Raw genomic sequence first — 18,166 nt, forward strand, 5'->3', positions numbered from 1 at the left:
GACCCATTCTTTTATTCTCTTTATGATCACTTCATTTTATGATGAATTGAATTTTTACTTCAAGGTAAATAACCTGCATGCAGCTACATGCACACACATACACATATACCCATACAGTGTAATTAATCTTGAAAGCCTGTAGAGACACCACATCATCAGAGGAATTAGACCTCGCCAGCCACGGGACAATGGCAACTATGCCGGGGTGATACTCCACCACAGCAGTACGTATCGGCACTGCTCAACAGGATCTCATATTGATGCAACATCCTGGCAAAGACCCAGTGGCACGATGCCACAGCTATTTCTGGGTCTCTGCAGTCAGTTTTCTCTGACACAAAAAGCATCTTTCACTCGGCCTCCGCTCCGCACAACAGCTGCTGGGAGGGAAAAGGATCCCCTCCCCGTGTACTCTGCTCACCCTGCTATTTGCTAGGCAGATCTGCCCCCTTGGCAGTTGTCATATGTTTTCTGATTGACAGTACATAAAATTTAGCCAAAATAATTGTCAGAGATGCTGCTGGCCCTGAGTAACCCTCAACACTTCCAGGAGTGGAGCATGGCTGTCCCCTGGCCCATTGTGGTATTGGAACTACATCTCTTCTTTTAGCTTTCCTCCTCCCCTGCTTTCTGTGACAAACTATTTGCTTTTGGGATACTCCAGGCTAGAAGGATCTAAATGAATTCCTGCCCTGAGACAGCTAAAGCCAACCTTCCCCGTCTGGTCTGACAAATATAATCCTGAACATCTCAAGAAGCCTTTTTTTCACCCTGAGAGCAAAAGAACCAGTGACCTGAGATGGAGATGTTCAGCGTACCATGGCATCTAATTCTGCTATGGACATAATTAGCTTCTTAAATGAATTTTCACAAATTTCTTCTTGAGACATTGAATGGCCTAGCAGCCATATGATATCTTGGATGGGCTGGAACCAAAATGTTATTTTCTGGTAGTCATTCTATCTTGTCTCATTTCTAGCAAGAATTCATGTGCCAGCCTTCATGGACCACTGAAATCTTAACTTAAGTAGTTTTGCATTGCTTATATGATGATTCTCTGCTCAAATTCTTGTGGGCATAGTCAGGACACTAAGATCTTAAGTCAAACTGCTCTGTGTGTCTCTTTGCCACCTCATGTGGTGCTTATTGCCCCATTCATTGCAGAGGTACCCAGATTATGTTAAAGGCTGGTGACCACCAACAGATCTGCTCAAGGCTCTGCAACACCTTTCATTTTGAGAGCTTGTTTCCAATTTATGATGTTGATAAGCTGAAGGCTAAAATTTTCACTGTTGATTGTTTGCCTCTGTCAGCATTTGTTTAAAATTTTGATGCAGATGAGCCTGCTGTATCTGACACAAGCTAAAAATGTTTTGTTTCATTGTCAAAAACTCGAACTGCTCAGAAAAGAGTCACCGACATTTGAGATCTAGAACCCAAACCTGCATAAGGTGGTAATCCTTGAGCCAGAGATGTGCCTTTGGAGCCACTGTGAAAGGCCAGTGCAAGGTCCTTCACTAGGGTTGGGGCAATCCCAAGCACTAATATAGGCTGGATGCCAAGTGGACTAAAAGGCCTGCAGAGGACTTAGGGGTGTTAGTGAATGAAAAACTGAATATGATCTGGCAATGTACACTCAGAGCCCAGAAAGTCAACCGCATCCTGGCCTGCATCAAAAGAAGCACGGCCAGCAGATCAAGGGCGGGAGGGCACTTTTCCTCTCTGCTCTGCTCTTGTGAGACCTCACCAGCAGTGCTGCATCCAGCTCTGAGGCCCTCAACATAAGGGCTTGGGCCTGTTGAAGTGTGCCCAGAGGAGAGATATGAGGACGATCATGGGGTTGGAGGACCTCCCCCATGAGAACAGGCTGAGAGAGTTGGGGTTCTTCAGCCTGGAGAAGAAAAGGCTCTGAGGATACCTTATAGTGCCCTTCCAGTGCTTAAATGAGGCCCTACAGGAATGATGGGGAGGGACTCCATCAAGGAGTATAGTGATAGGATAAGCGGTAGTGGTTTCAGACTGAAAGAGGGTAGATTTATGTTAGGTATTAGGAAGAATTTCTTTACTGTGAAAGTGGTGAGATTCTGGAACAGGTTACCCAGAGAAGATGTGGCAGCCCCCTCCTTGGAAGCGTTCAAGGCCAGACTGGGCTTGGAGTAACCTGGTCTAGTGGGAGATGTCCCTGCCCATGGCAAGGTGGTTGGAACTAGATGATCTTTGAAGGTCCCTTCCAACCCAAACCATTCTGTAATTCTACGATTCTATTAAATGACAGCTTGGTTTTACCTGTATCGTGTGTATTTCAGGCTGAGGCTGCAGCATACAGGCAGGTCTTTATTTGCACCTATTGGAGCAGCTGCTGTGCTTCCTAGAAGGACTTCAGAACAGTGTTTAGTAGAGGAACATGATGAAAAAGTGAGTTAAATGCAGAAAGTTGAGGAGCAAAAATGAAGAGAAGGATAAGCTGCAGAAGGACAGGAGGTAAAGGTGCCAGACTCTAAGATCTCATGCAGAATGATCTGCAGTCACAAAATACACATCCTCTTCCGAACTTAGCAGTCATTAAGCTGATCTTTATTATTCTGCAGATGCAGAGTGAAGAAAATCACACTGAAGTAGTACATGCTAAAAGAGAATAATGCAGTGTATGAATGGAAATGATGTAATAAAAAAGTCAACACAGCTTTTATCACAAAAAGCCACACCTCAGAATTCTATTAGAAAGAGTGAAGTAGCCAAGAAACTGGAGGGAAAATGAGACACTGTGAAGATAGTCTGTTAGAGTTTCCAAAAGACTCAACAAGGTCACCTCTCCTGAGGCACGAAGTTGCTACAGGATGGCGGAAATGTTCTCCTGAGGATAGACAACTGGTTAAAAGACAGTAAATGAAGAGGAGGGGGTTGCAGTCTGTCTTCTCCATAGAGAAGGAGGTACCTGTGTTGGACTACTGTTTTTCAACACATCCACAAACTATCTGGAAACGCAAGTGTGTAATGGGTCAGCAAAGTCAAAGATAATATGATGCTGAGTTGTGGAAGATACTCACAGTGATGAATAACCATGTGGCACAGTAGCAGAACCAGATACAATGGACATAAGTCCGAAGTTTTAGGCAGGGCAGGGGCATGGAAATTCTTATTTTATATACATAGTTTCAGCTACAGTTCAGGGAAGAGGTTGTGAAGCTATACTAGTTCTGCAAGAATGTTGCTTCAGTGCTCAGTAAGAGCCAGAATGCAAATAGAAATCACTGGGAAAGGAGCAAACAACAGAACACAAATATTTACACCACTGTATAAATCTACAGATGCTGCTTCTTGGTTACTGTATATAATCTGGTGCCTTCCTTCCTTCAAAAGGATATAAGAGAACTAGAAAGCATATAAGGAAGGATGGTTTTCTTAGTAAAATTTGCTTCCACAGGCTGTGATATCTGAGGCAGTATGATGGAGAGCAGTGTAGTCAGAGATAATTTGGAGAACATGAATAGAAACTCAGAAAACTCGCTGTCTCCTCCAGCACAGAAACTAAGAATTTCAAATGAAACTGGCAGGTCATGAGTTCAAAGCAAGCAAAAGGAAGGACTTCTCCACACAACACCTAATTAAGGTGCACAACTAGTTTCTGATGCCAATTTGCAGATGCTACAATTCACGTAGGTTCAAAAAAGAGCTGGCCAAATTAACCCAAGGGAAATCCTTCAAAGGTTATTAAGCAGAAAGATGAACAGCCAGCTGTCTTCTGGGTCGGGGAGACAAATTGTCGGCAGCTCAGTTAGCACAAAGGGGTAGCGTCATTGCACTTTTATTTTACTCTTTCTTAAGTATCCTCTTCATTGGCTACTGTCAGACATGGTAAGTTAGATCCACCTTTGATTTGATCGTGGAGGACAGTCCTCATGTTCTTACGCATGTGTCTCACCTGCTGGTTGGACTGGTCTTGCTGTCCCTTACTTCCCCGATTCAAACGGTAGATGCTGAGACATGGGAGCTAACAGCTGCTACTCAGGTGAAGTTCTGTCTAAGCTTAATGCTGCTCCATGGGACAGAATATTTTGTTGCCAAGTTTGCAGTGTCTAATTCTGCAGAAGGTTTCAATGTAACTTCCCAGACTGGAGAAACACAACGAAGTTGCAAAGACAAGCTCCTTCAGGCCAGCATTCAGATTACTGTAGTGCATCGTCCACTTCGGATGTATGAAAAGATGTTATTTTATTAGAAGCTCGGAGTAGCACAACATATTTCTCTATTGGATAATCAATATGGATTGTGTCCCTTGGAGGAGCCAGGATTGCATAGTGAAGATGACTATCATCTGCTAATCTATGGCAGCAGATGGTTTAATGAAGAATTTGTTCTTGCAAGCAGAAGAAGTTATATTCTCTCAGTTAAGCTGACTGGTGCTCCGGAAGTCCAGATTTCTTTCCTGACTCTTCCTTGCAGTTTCTATGTGATTTTTTTTGGATAGGCAGACAGTTTTACCTACTCCTGGCCCCTTAATAACAAGGCTTTACAGCTGCAGTCTATATCAGGTACAGGAGCAAACACACCTTTTGCAGGACAAGTATCCAGCCTTTTCATCAAGAGCAGTGGCCAAATATGTTCTGGAGAGGATCCCTTTCCCTATTGTCAGGAAAGCTGGCAAGAGATGAGGAAACAAACTCTGAGCATGTGGAGAGTAAAGTAGTATTTGCCAAGCCTTTTTTCAAAGTCTTTCAAATGTCTTCATCAGGAGTTTGGCCTTTTTCCAAAGAGTTATTGCATGTAAAATTTGTACATTAGACTCTGAGAATGAAGGGAAGTAATGTCTTCAGATAAGCTAATTAGATCACCTAACCAGGGTGCTCACTCAGGAGAGCTACTGTCTGGGGAGAACTCTTCTTGCAAGAGAGAAGCTCAGATCCTAGCTGTTCTGGATTGCACCTGGAAATGCCGATGGGTGCCTTATGTTAGTTTGGCTCAGGCTTCAGTTTGTCTTGAGGTAAGTCTTCCTGCACCCCCTCTACCTCACTTTGCTCACACTCATTATGTTTGGATACCTGAACCCGAGGTCCTTGAGATAAAACAGCAAGCAGTACTCTGAGAGAGCCTCCAGTGCTTCGTACCTACAGCGGGCACAGCCTAGGGAGGCAGTCAAAGGCCCTTCTCGAGACAGGTGACTAAAAGCTCTGACTCTGTTTCCTTGGCACCTGCTGCTTCAGTTCACTCTGGCCCCTGGATTGCTCCCATTACGCCATCCTACTGATAATGGAGATAGAGCCTTTCTCCACCCTGCCTGTCTGGGAAAGAGAGGGAGACTGTGCTTCTAATGTAGGTTCCACAGAGGCTAAAATTAGGTGGTGTAAATATGCCCCTTATCTTCCAGGAACCAAGTAGAGAAAGGCTGATTGTTGTCAGCTATGCCCGAGGTCACTGGGAAGTGTGACTGAGCAAAGACAGTGCTGAAAAATGCCAAGTACTTTGAAAAAGCAAACTCTATCAGGGTGGGTGCCTGCAATGAGTTAAAGCTTTTTTGGGACATTGGCTCATCAGCTGCAAAGACCAGATAATCACCTCGCCGGAGTCTTGTGAAGATAAGCTCATTAAAACTTCTGTGGGATCCTGATAGTGCTGTCATAAATGCTGCAGAGAAACTCATTAGTAAACTTAACTCTCCATTCAATGATGTGTTTAAAAGTTGAACACCTGAGATCATGTACTCAGTGCTGAGGATTAAAAGAAGCTCAGAATTAGCTATTCAGTAAATAAACTGAGTGCTGCACGAAGCAGAAATTCCCAAGACCAATCTCAGTAACTGCAGGCTGTACCATAATGAGTGTGAACACAAGCACTAATTTCAGGTCACACGGGAAACCTCAGTTCTGACATTGCCTAACTTTGGAAGATTTGGCTCTGTAACCTATAGTTTCTTTTTGAGCACATTATTTTTGTATAGAAAAGAAACTATTTTTTGAAGTACCCGTGGAGCTCTCCACAATTGAATACGAATTGAAATTGTAAGATCAACTGTGATACACCTACAAAGTGTTTTAATCACATGCTTTCGTTATGAATACTGAGATAAGGGTGTAGTAAAGCTGTATCTGGTTTCTCAAACTTATGTTTCTAGTGCTGACCTCTGGAGTAAGCAGAACCGTGGTGTCAGCCAAGAATGAGTAAAGATGGCACAAGAGTTTGAATCAAACAAGTCCTGTGAACAAAAGAGCACACCACTTTCTGAACCCATTATGCTCTTTGTAGCTCTTGAGCATATTGGAATATACCTCTAAAACCAGAATGATTGTGTAGAAGCAAAATTCCTTGCAAGAAACTTCCAGAACTTGGAACTTGTTTTGCATGCTAATTTCCTGTTCCCTGAGGAGTTCCCACACGAGTTGAATTAATAAAATGTGCTTTTTTTATGCTTTATCCATACATTTCACATTTTATCCTTTTAAATGCTCGGTGTTATCTTTTTACTCTAGGTTCTGGATTTGGAGCCTCCACAAAAGCCATGTGTTTAGGGATGCGGTACTGGAAGCCGGAGAGGCTGGAGTCCCTCATTGAAGTGAGCATTGAATGTGGGCGAATGACTCACAACCATCCCACAGGTAACACCTGCTCACACCCCAGCACGATGAAGTCCCCAAGGCTGCTTTTCACTTCTGCAGGACTAATGCGGCTCTTGTGAATTCACCCAGTTAAACTGCTCCTGCTTTGCAGGCTCCAAAGCCTTGGTTTGGATTTTGCTTGGATAGTATATACACGTATATATTACTTATATAAGCTAATATGTATCCTTGTATATTATCCAGTCGGCAACCTCAGGTTGGGAGTTTTCTCTCCTAAAATCCCAAAAACTGAACACAACCTGTCTTGTCCAAAGAGCATTTGTGTCACTTGCTCTGTTCAAATCCTAGGATCCAAGTGCATCCAGATGACTCACTGTTACCATGCAAAGTTTATGGTTCAGAGGACAGAAACATTTTTCTCTTGACAGATTTTGTCATACACAATCACTGTAGGTAAATGTAGAAAGACAAAAAACCACCTCCACTTATTTTAGGACACGATTTGAAACATTCTCTAAACAAACCACAAATAAGTGGATTTAATGTTTTTGAATATTCAGGTCTGTCACTTTGATAATTTCATGCTATTTAAGTGTGTATTCGTTCTGTCTGCTTTAAATAGCAATAAATAAAACTATAATGAGTGGTGACATGTTCAACACACTCAGTGCTCTGGAAGCAGTCAGAAAAACCACCAAGATGGCATAAAATTAGAAAAAAGGATTCAAAGCAAAGCAGAAAGTATCATTAAACCAATATATAAAGTCCCCAGTGCGTTCACGGCAATAAGACTGCTTGCAGTTCTGGGTGTCCCACCTCAGAAAGTACTTGCTAGAGCCAGAAAATGTAAACAAGGAGCATCCAAGTCATCAAACACTTTCCATAGAAGGAGATAGTACATCCAGAAGGAGTTTTCAGCTGGGAAAAGAGACAAGAAACATGGCAGAGAGGCAGGAAGGAGAAGGATGAGAGGGCCACCATGGACCTCTCTACCATTCTGAAAGGTGCCAGGGCAATGTCAGTTCTGATTCTCGCAACTGAAAGGTGGGGAAAACTCAACTGACATGTCAGTCAGGACTGAAACAAAAAAAGGAAATACTGCCTTGCATCGTGCACAGTTAAGTTACAGACCTCACTGCTACAGGCAGCTGCAAAGTCCACAGATATGCCTAGGTTCGAAAGGGATCAGGCAAGTGGATGAGAAGGGCTGTGGCTGTTAAAAGCAATCAGGCTGAGTAATTAAAATTGCCCCTAAGCTAGTCCAGAGGCTCTGGGAAGTGGAGGAGACAAACCAATTAGGCTTACCTTGACTGGCATTATTTGCAGAGCCAGAAACCTCAGCTAGGGCTTCCTTGCTTGCCTGGTGAGGGACAGGAGGCTATGTGAGAGCAGCCAGGAGCATGGGGAGCAGGACAATAGCAGCATGGGGAGGGAGCTCCCTGGAGAGGAGGCAGGAAGAGGCTGCCAGCACCCCTAAAACCTTCTGGGCACATTGCATCCTCCACCATCCTCTTCATCACCTATTGCTCCCTTTCCTTCACCCTCTAAAGACCCTGCTGCCACCCTCATGCTGCCACCAAAGAATCTTCATAGCAGTTGGGTTAGATGCTGTCTATGTGTGTGAGACCCTCTGAGCTGGCTCTACCAGCTCAGTTCTTTCTGAGAGCATCTATTGGACCTTGGGTTAGATGTATCTTTGGCCTGATCCAGTATTGCAGGTCTTGAGCAGTGAGAACGAGTAACTATCTCATGTGGGCTTGCAACCTCTTAAAATAATTAGAGTTTACCTTCAGTAAAACACAGGAAGTTCATGCTTACCTTTATGCTTGAGTGAATGGCTTTTGGACCCATACACCGACAGAAGCACACACCTCAATACTTTGCTTAGCTGGGGCTTATTTAAATGAACGAGCTGTTTGCTTAACCTTCTTTTGCATGTTGCATTGGGTTGGGTTTGTTGCCTTTGACAGAATGCTAAGCAAGGCAGGCAGCCAGCATGTCTTGCTCAAACAATTGCATCTTTCCTGTAAGGGGACATGGGCTTGTTGCCTTAGAAGAAAGAAGCAATTGTCCAAGTAAGACATGAACTTGTCTCCTTAGAATCAAATGAGCCAGAAATAGTGTTAGATCTAACCATCACAGCCCTTGGGCTGGATGACTGCGAGCAAGGTGATATAGCCTGTAATTGAATCACTTTGCACTAGTCAGTTACTTCATGTGACTCCAATTAGAAGATTTTCAGTATCACATTAGTGGATTATGTTTATTTTTGAACCCTACCTCAATTTCTGTCATGTTACACCACGGAGAACAGAAGCTCCCTTCTATGTAAAGCAAGTTGTAAACGGAGGGGCACCACACATTAGCCAAGAGTCTCAGCATGCCACGAGTCAGCCTGCAAACAGGCAGAGATAGGTTATGTACATTCATTACCCTACCTGACAGCCATGGGGCATTCCACTAGAGATTTTACGAGGGACATGACAAGAATGGTAGGAGAGCAGACTGCACATTGGTAATCATTGTTATCTGTGAATTCCAGGCTTTCTAGGGTCCCTATGCACAGCTCTCTTTGTGGCGTACGCAATACAAGGTAAACCCCTCGTGCAGTGGGGAAGAGAGATGATGAAGGTCGTGCCAATGGCTGAAGAATACTGCAAGAAGACCATTCGCCACATGGCAGGTAATGTGTCTGAAACAGAAGTTACTTCCTTAAAACTATATTCAACTAGAAAGACACTAAAGAAATATCATTCCCCAGTCTCTCCAGTTCGCTGCCTTCCTCCCTCTTCCATCTCCTCAGGCTGCCCTCCTACTTTTTCTTCTCAGACTCTAAGTCCTTCAGAGGTGGTGCCACCTTCTTCTACTGTCCATTAGTTGCTTAATATATTGATTGCAAAAATACAAAAAGAAATGGCAATGACAATGCCCTACTGCAGTTGTATCTTTAGGAAGTCTTCAAAGATTGCTGCGCAAGGGGAGAGTAAGAAAATGATATTTAGCAGGTTATTAGGCAAAGTGACTGCTGAGATATGAATTATTCAACTCCCTTCCATCAATTAGCACTGTCCTATATTCTCCATAAGAAAACCCACTGACATCCTCGTTTTACCAGGAGAAGTTCACCTGCAGATGTCTCCTGACCAAGAGTTATCTTTTGACCACAAATTCAGATTTGACTCGTTGCTTTTCTGAACAAGTATCTGAGATACAATCTGTTGTATCCTTGCTTTAAAACAACTTTGTGTAACACAGCTTCTGAACTTGGTATTGCTACTTTACTAGTGCATGTGATCTTCAGGGCAAAGATATTCTAGTCCCCTCTTGCCAGGGAGTGATATGTTTGTAATGGTGAGACCTGCTATGGACAGATGAGTATCATCACATTAAAATGAAAGAAGTTTTTCTGTTAATCTCAAGGGACAGCTGTTGAGAAGGGCTGAATTCAATGGAAATCTTTACTCAAGAACATTCAGACATAAAGATTTACTCAGGGAGAAAACTGCTGCTTTAATATCTGAAAGGAGCACCAGAGAGCCTTTCTGAAAGACCCCTCATTTTCATCTGTGCCTCATTGCGCACCAGGATTTTTTTAGCTGAGACCTATGAGGAGCAGGTGCAGGATTAGTGTGAGTGAGCTCCTCTCTGAGTGGGTTTGCAGCAGGTCCCTGTCACTCCACCCCAGCAGGACCACTCGGTGCGGAGGTATGCACGTTGGACTCCTGAGGCACACTTCCCAGCAAGTGCCCATATTGTTGAGCTTCGTCCTATTTTGGAAGCGGAAAAAGTTTCCTGCATTAAAGTTAAGCTCCTTGGCTGGTGAAATGCACTGCAAAAAACCCCTGCCATACAGAGTCCTCCAGTTTTAGAAAACTCTTTTTTAACTGCGTTATCCCCCACGGATAACAAGCACTACATTCAGTCACAGAGGGCTTAACTTAACACCCCTCTCTGACATTCAGCTGCGATGACTTGCCAGATAGTCCCATGGAGCTGAGTGTGACTGTCATCTCAGGCCAGGCTTGAGGGATGGGGCAGAAACTCACTAGGGCTGGCAACGTGGGATTTCTGACCATGCTACAGGTTGCCAATACATCCCAAATCTCCTGCAAATGCTTGAGCCTTTTGTTTCTGATCACAGAATCATAGAATGGTTTGGGCTGGAAAGGACCTTAAAGATCACCTAGCTGCAATGCCCCTGCCATGGGCAGGGACACCTCCTACTACACCAGTTCGCTTAAAGTCCCATCCAACCTGGCCTTGATCACTCCCAGGGAGGGGGCTTACTTGCTCGTTGAGGTGCTACATAGAAAACATTTACTTTTGAGGTAGTCATATTCTAAGGTCACAGGGGAAATAGGAAAAAATCCACAAAGAGGAAACCTGTCAGGTCACCTGAACTTCCAAAAGCAGTCTTGTACCCAGCTGATGGAGTGGGTGTCAGGAGTTTACTTCAACCAATGACTCTTTGTGCGACTTTTTTTCCCCCCCTAAACATGCTCTCCTTTGCCTGATGGCTGCGAGTGCGCTTTCACTCTGTTTTCCTAAACACCCCCTTTTTTTTTAGGGTTCTAACGAATGTCTTCAGGCACAATTGGGTGTGGACCCAGGAAAGGGCTCACCGCTGTCTGGGGCTGGGGAACCAATAACCTTGTGGAAGTACCAGGTCCTACAAGGCAGCTTGGATGTTTTTACATAGAGTTGAATTGCTTTAAAGACCTTAATTGCAAACGACAGTCACCTGTATGGCATTTTAGGAAAAGAAGCAAAATCAGATTACGCTCTGCAGAGAAAGGGTTTGGCTGTGTGCATGGTCTGCAGCCACTTGCAGCATACGACAGAGCAACCAAGCAAGACAGAGGTAGGGAAAAAGTGGCAATGCTTAATTTTATTTAAAACTGCACGCCAATAGCCCCACGCTAAATTACTAGTTCACCTTGGCTTACTTGGCCATCTGGACCATCTCACTGATTTCTAGTTCCTTGCCCCATCGGCTTCCCAGGCAGGGTTTCTCTCAGGCCTCAATTCTGCAGGGAGGGTGTGTGTATGTGCTTAACAGATCAGTGTGACTTACATGCCTTTTAAAGCCTTTATAAAAAGACTGAACCAGAATATTGGCTTGAAAATAAACTGATTTTAGTAAGATTACTCACCTGAACAATGTGAAGCACGATTATATATGCCTTTCCTAAAGCGTCAGAAAAAGGAAAAAGACCTATGGTTATCAAAAAAGCCTTATTTCTATGGGGACAGATAGCAAATGTGTTATTTATCCCCTCTACTACCTTTGATATGTATTATAATAAATGCAAATGGAAATTTTGGCCTTTCCTATCTGCTTTTTTCCTGAAAGATCACACAGAAAAACTGTGAGAACAGAAATACTGGATAAATTATGTTACTAAAAGCTGATAACCGAGGTAGGAGGCAATTTGTGTTTAGGATCTGTAAGCATTTTTAGATATTCCTTAATTACAGTAAAGAATTAAACAAATTAGCATGTAATTGATTTTCTTTTTGTCTCTTTTTGTTGACTCTTTTCTTTTCCTTGGAGCGTTCCTCAGTAAGTTCTCTGAAAATCTCATCTTGTTGCATCATAATGTACTTGTAATATACCATAAAAATAGCACAAGACTCTGAAAACAGTTTCATCTGTCACACCTTCTGTTTCCAGTTAGATGTCCCACTACATACTAAAATGCATATTTAGTACATGTGCCTGTTTAATGTATGTTACTGCAAAATACTTAGGTTTTTGGGTCAGTGAATACTGTAATTTTTAAAAAAAAATATGAAACTAGAACTGAAAACATTGCCAAGATTAAATACTACATCATTGATTTCTTTTGTGTTCAGAATATCAGGAACACTGGTTTTACTTCGAAGCCAAGTGGCAATTTTATCTGGAGGAGAGAGAAATCAACGAGGAAAATCAGAATAAGCCTGTCTTTCCAGACAACTATGATGCAGAGGAGAGAGAAAAGGTAACCCCAACTTCGAAAAGCACTCGGAAAGGTTCTGAACAGAGAGAGGTATTTTTAAAGAGGCACATTGGTATTTTTCGACTGTTTCTAGTGGCAGAGGAGTCAGGAGGTCTTAATCTTTTTTTAAAATGTCAAGAAAATAAAAACAGCTCCCATCCTTGGCTCTGGTAAGTGTTAGTGTAAAAAGCAGTTGCCACTTGTCCTGGAGTTGCTGTAATGGGAGGAAACAACATGGAGAGGCAGATTAATGGTCAGATGTGTTGACATCCAGAGCAGGTACGAAACATAAGCCATGGCTTTTGGAGGGTGGAAAACACAAACATCTCGCTGGGGGCTCTCGTTAAAGCCTAATGGAGCTGTGGCCCGAGTCCCACAGAAATCCCTACTAGTACTTGGAGCTGGACTTGGTTATGGCCCTGTGAACGGAAGACAGATGTCCCAAGCAATCCTCTGCCAACGCAGGCTGTGCCCAGGCTAGTTTTAAGTGTCTTGAGAGATGGTGTTTCACCGCATCCCATGGGATACTACTTTGTAGTATACATGATCTTTCCTTTGCCTCATGACTTCTGGTTTTATCTCCTTAACTCAAGAGAAATAATGCCTCTTCTCCCCCAGTGTGTACAGTTTCTGATATGTGCTGGCACCTCTCAAAGGTCTTCGCTTAGCAGTTAAGCAATAAGTATGTGGTTCTTGTCACCTTTTCCCATAAATCAATCTTTTTTCCAGACTATTAAAGCACAGTTCTATTCTGAGAGTTCACTTTATTTTTAGGTGCTCATCTACGGGGTGAAAAGTGCCAATGAATAGATTGACTGTGGATAATAAGAAATTGTTCACTCTATACATACAGACTAGCTCTCATTCCAGTTTTATTTTATTAACTCAGTGCCACGAATCTGTTACTAGTTTTCTGTTCCATTCAATTATACCAGAGTCTTAACACGATTTTAATTTCTCTTTAGAAGAGATTAAAACCAACAATATTTTCCTGTGATCATCTCAAGAGAACTGCATGGACTCCTAGTGCAGAAATAAAATTTACCCTTGTTGCCCATGCCCGACTAGTTTGGCCTATTGAGCTGTTCATTTTAATGCACAAGAAAAGAAAATGTTGCTTGACTCTCAAATTTCACTGCCAGACATCACAGCCTGACAGAAGTTTAGTCTTAATTTTCTTATAAGCCAAGTGTACTTATAACCATGGAAAGAATAAATGAGAGTGTAACCACCCTGTCTGCCTTTTTTCCAGGAGTGCTTTCCTTTGCAATCCCTCCAAACTAACTGGATACTTGTGTCTGGCGGTGTAGCTGATTGCCTTTCCACAGGCAGTTAATAAAGCACCGGTATCTGGCACCGCACTTGCCAACAGGTCACTGCATGCATATTCCTGCTTGGCCAGGCACACCTTTCTGCAGGCACATGCGAGCTGCAGGAGATGTGAAAATGAAGACCTTAGATGTGGCTTAGATTGACCTGAGTACATTGCAAAGGCAATTTCCCTCTCTAAAAAATATTACACCTCAAAATGCTAAGCATCCTAGACCACATTCTGTATAAGCAAGTATAGAGTTTAAATTTGAAGATGATTATAAATGTAGGGGTAAAAGAGAAATTACCAGTTCTTGACTGTATAAATACAAGATGGGCCAATGCAGGGTAAATAGTTTTTCAGTGATATGCGTTTGGAACGTGTTAGCTGCACAGTGAATAAACAGAAACTGCGCCACACTTGGGATCAGCCCTGTCTCAGCAAACAGATCTTTCACCTGGCTCACTCTCCCACAGTGTGTGACAAAACGAGAGAGGAACCAAACCAAAGTCCTCCAGACCAATTAGACTCTGAGGATCTTGTCTCCTTCTGACAGAGCTGCTTAAACCAGCCGTGTGAACAGACCCAGAAAGGGAGACAAAATGTATGGGAAAGGAGTGTGAACCAGAAGATCAGTTCCTGGAGGGTGAGAAAGTCAGAGGCAGTTTTAACTACTGACCGCAGGGGCTTACAGCAAGGAGACAACATGTGAATTACCACCACCAGGGCTTGGCAGCCGCTCAGTGCCTTCAAAAATATTGTTGACACCCCTGCCCACGCACTCAGCACTGCTCGTCCTTGCCTGCCCACCCACTATAGGCAAACTGGGCTGGTGCCACATTGCAGGGCCGCAAGGGTCAAAAGGAGGTTGCAAGCTTAAAGTTTGAGAAATGTTGCTTTGGTGCAGTTAAATTTCCTCCCAGCAGAGCCCTGAGGACAGCTATCCCTAATGTAAAGTTTTTTTACAATGAGGCGAGATGACATCAGATGTGTGTAGAGCATCGGCGATCTTACAGGCTAAATGGGGAGACACTTGAGCTGCCTGCCTGTGCACCCAGAATAGCACCTCCACGCTTAGTCCTCCTGCCCTCGGTAGTGTGTCAGTAGTGCTCCACCAGCATCCAAACTGCAGCATAAGGCTGGAAAGTTTGCATGTGGCAGAAGACAACATAAAAACATAAATACGCTCTCTAGATTGCAAAAAGAAAAACAAAAAAAAAGAGCAATGGAGTGGAGCTGTCGTGCAACTCTGCCTTGTTTAATGTGTATGCAGATAAACCACAGCCAAGTGTGTAAATGGCTGAGGTGAAAGTGAACAGATAGAAATGCAAATCCTTCCTACACACTGCAATTCACTTACCATCATGTGACTTCAACTTCAGGAATTAAAGCTTTCCACTTCCTTTAAAGGAAGAATTTTTTTTACTATAAATTTTTCTGTATTAATCTGGGGATTTATGGAGGGAAAAAAAAGGATTCTGGAGGTACCTCCCCTAGAGAAAATCTGATTTTTTTCTGCAAAACCTCACTCTGAGTTTGGGGTTTTTTTTCCTCCTTTCTTCCCCTGGAGGAGAGATGTTTCTTACATTTGTAAATTATTTTCCCCTTTGTTTGTCTTTTCCAACCTAAACAATTCTATGATTCTGTGGTTCTATTCTACCTGACACCCCGTGTTCTCTCCCACAGACATACAGGAGATGGAGCTCAGAAGGCCGGGGTGGGAGACGAGGCCACGATGCCCCCATGATTGCCTATGACGCCTTGCTGGGCTGTGGCGGGGACTGGACAGAGCTCTGCAACCGCTCCATGTTCCACGGAGGTGAGGAGCATCCCTGGGCCTCCTGCCTCTCACAGGGCAGGAGAGACTTCCTGGATGCTGGCTGCCACTGTTGGCACTGTTGTTATTTCTGAACCCCTGATTTCATACCCTAACCACAGCAGCAGCTCCCACCCAAACCGTTTATGGAACTTTTCAAGCAATGTTGCATCTAAGTTTCACAGTTTTGGGAGGTGCACAAGATGTAGATCCAGTATAGCTTTGTAAAGGACTGGCATCTCCCCCCACCAAAACGCTAGCACCTTTTAGCTGCATGTGATGAAACCAAGCATAGAACAGAATCGTCGAACAGTTTCAGTTGGAAGAGACCTTCAAGATCATGGAGTCCAGTCTTTGTCCTAACCCTATCAGCACCACTAAAACATGTCCAACATCTACCCGTCTCTTAAACATCTCCCGGGAATAAGGGAGAAAAATAATCCAGTGCCCAATCAGGTGCCAAGCAGATAAAATCTAGCATTTAGAAGCACATAATTAATTGCTTTAACAGATTTTTTTGCTGCACCTTGAGTGCTGTGTGTGGGTCTGGGCTCCACAGTACAGGGAGTACATTGAAGTGCTGGAGAAGATACAGAGAAGGGCAACCAGAATGATTAGGGGACTAGAGGGTAAGTCTTATGAAGAGAGGCTTCGGGAGCTGGGGCTGTTCAGCCTGGAGAAGAGGAGGCTGAGGGGAGACCTTATTGCTCTCTACAACCTTCAGGTAGAAAGGCAGCTGTAGTGAGATGGGTGTTGGCCTCTTCTCACTAGTGAATAGCGATAGGACAAGAGGGAACAGGTTCAAGTTGCACCAGGGGAAGTTTAGATTGGATATTAGGAAAAACTTCTTCACTGAAAGGGTGGTGAAGCATTGGAATGGGTTGCTGAGGGAGGTGGTAGAGTCACCATCCCTGGATGTATTTAAGAAACGGCTGGATGTGGCACTTCAGTAGATGGTTTAGTGTTAGGGTGGTGTAGGGCTGTAGGTTGGACTTGATGATCTTAAGGTCCTTTCCGACCTTGATATTTCTATGATTTCTATGAGAGACAACTCTCTTGGTCATAGCTGCATCCTGCGGGGCTTTCATAGCTGTGGGGGGAAGGACTCAAGCCCCAAATCACCCACTCCCTCCATTCCTGGCTTGGACCCTTCGCAGAGGCTCTGGGTTTCTCACACACCCTGATGCAGCAGCGAGAGCTCACGGCCCCTCTCTACAGAGCCCAGCAGGCATGAATTCACAGGCGCCACATGGAGCATCGGTGTCGCTCATCATGGCTGAGGTGTTCTAAAGCATGTGCGACGCCGCACTGGGCTGTGGGGGACGAAGGGGCACTCTTTGTATACCAGGGACCCCCTGCAACTCCTCTTCCCTCCTTTTTTTTCTAACAATGGCTCAGCTGCTTGCAATTGCTGCTGTGTTGGCTTGGGCTTTCCCCAAACCGAAGAAGCTCCTAGCCCAGGAGCACACGCCTCAGGGGCATCGCAATGCGCTCACCGTGGCGTCCCTCTCTTCCCAAGGCATCCATCCTCACCCGCACGGCCAGAGGCAGGAGACACGGGGCAGTGCAAGCCTCTGGGACTAGCCCAACGTGCTCCCACCATGCTCTGACAGCAGCTTAATATTTCCTTCTCTGTGCAGGGGTGGTTTTTGATCTCATAGGAGAAAGCAGCACTAAGAGATCATTGCAATTGTGCTTAAATTTGCAGGAGAAAGTGCGGCTACCGGGTCTATCGCCGGCTGCCTGTATGGCTTGGTGTACGGCCTGAGCAAGGTCCCCAAAGGCTTGTACCAGGACCTGGAACAACGGGAGAGGCTTGAGTACTTGGGCGAGAATCTTTACCGAGTATCCACGGAGGAAAAGTAAAGCAGTTTCTGCCATTTTCTCTTTCTATAAAGACTGTATCAGACCCTGTAGATAACTAGCTGACATTCATAGCGAGAGAGTTAGCCAAGAGTTAGTCTGTTGTTAGGTTGTGTTTAGATCGTGTGCAAGTGAAAGTAGCTGAAATATTTCAGACTGATTATTAGATGATTTATGGTCTTTGTGGGTTTTTTACAGATGTAGGGATTTGTGAGTATAAAGAGTGCTGCTTAAACCAGTGAGATAATCTCAAATGGCAAAAAAATAAATAAAACCTCTTTTGACTGATTTCAGTCTAACTTGCTATAATACCACTTCCTAAACAGCTGTGACCTGTAATTACACATACAAAATTAATTTTCAGAACTAATGCTTTCCTGCAAAACTAATGGTAGTACCCCCTAATGGGGATATTCTCTGTATATTTTACAATCCTTTCACCACTGTGTTCCTTCTTGTTCTCAAATCTAATGTGTCTGTGACACTTGTAAACCTAATGTCTCACGGATTAGCTTTTAATGAAACACTGATCCCTGCATCAGCACTGTGGTGCAAGGTATTGTTACATTAGAAGCTTCCAGAAAAGGAAAAGCCAACACTAAAAATACACTCACGTAATGGCAAACCACCAGTGTGTCTAAAA

General features: G+C 43.9%; 1 protein-coding gene across 2 annotated transcripts in view; it reads left to right on the forward strand.

Annotated features, from left to right (window-relative positions):
* ADPRHL1 (ADP-ribosylhydrolase like 1) overlaps positions 1-17,809 on the forward strand; it is a 23,715-nt gene extending 5,906 nt beyond the window's left edge. For both annotated transcript variants that reach the window (XM_009870076.1, XM_009870075.1), the window contains 5 exons: positions 6,465-6,590; positions 9,094-9,234; positions 12,408-12,535; positions 15,531-15,663; positions 17,369-17,809. In XM_009870076.1, the coding sequence (XP_009868378.1) occupies positions 6,465-6,590; positions 9,094-9,234; positions 12,408-12,535; positions 15,531-15,663; positions 17,369-17,526 (686 nt within the window). In that variant the 3' untranslated portion in view covers positions 17,527-17,809. The remainder of the gene's footprint in view (positions 1-6,464; positions 6,591-9,093; positions 9,235-12,407; positions 12,536-15,530; positions 15,664-17,368) is intronic.
* Positions 17,810-18,166: the final 357 nt, after the last annotated feature.

Source organism: Apaloderma vittatum, unplaced genomic scaffold (assembly GCF_000703405.1).
Source record: "Apaloderma vittatum isolate BGI_N311 unplaced genomic scaffold, ASM70340v1 scaffold19145, whole genome shotgun sequence".
In the NCBI taxonomy this organism is placed as follows: domain Eukaryota; kingdom Metazoa; phylum Chordata; class Aves; order Trogoniformes; family Trogonidae; genus Apaloderma; species Apaloderma vittatum.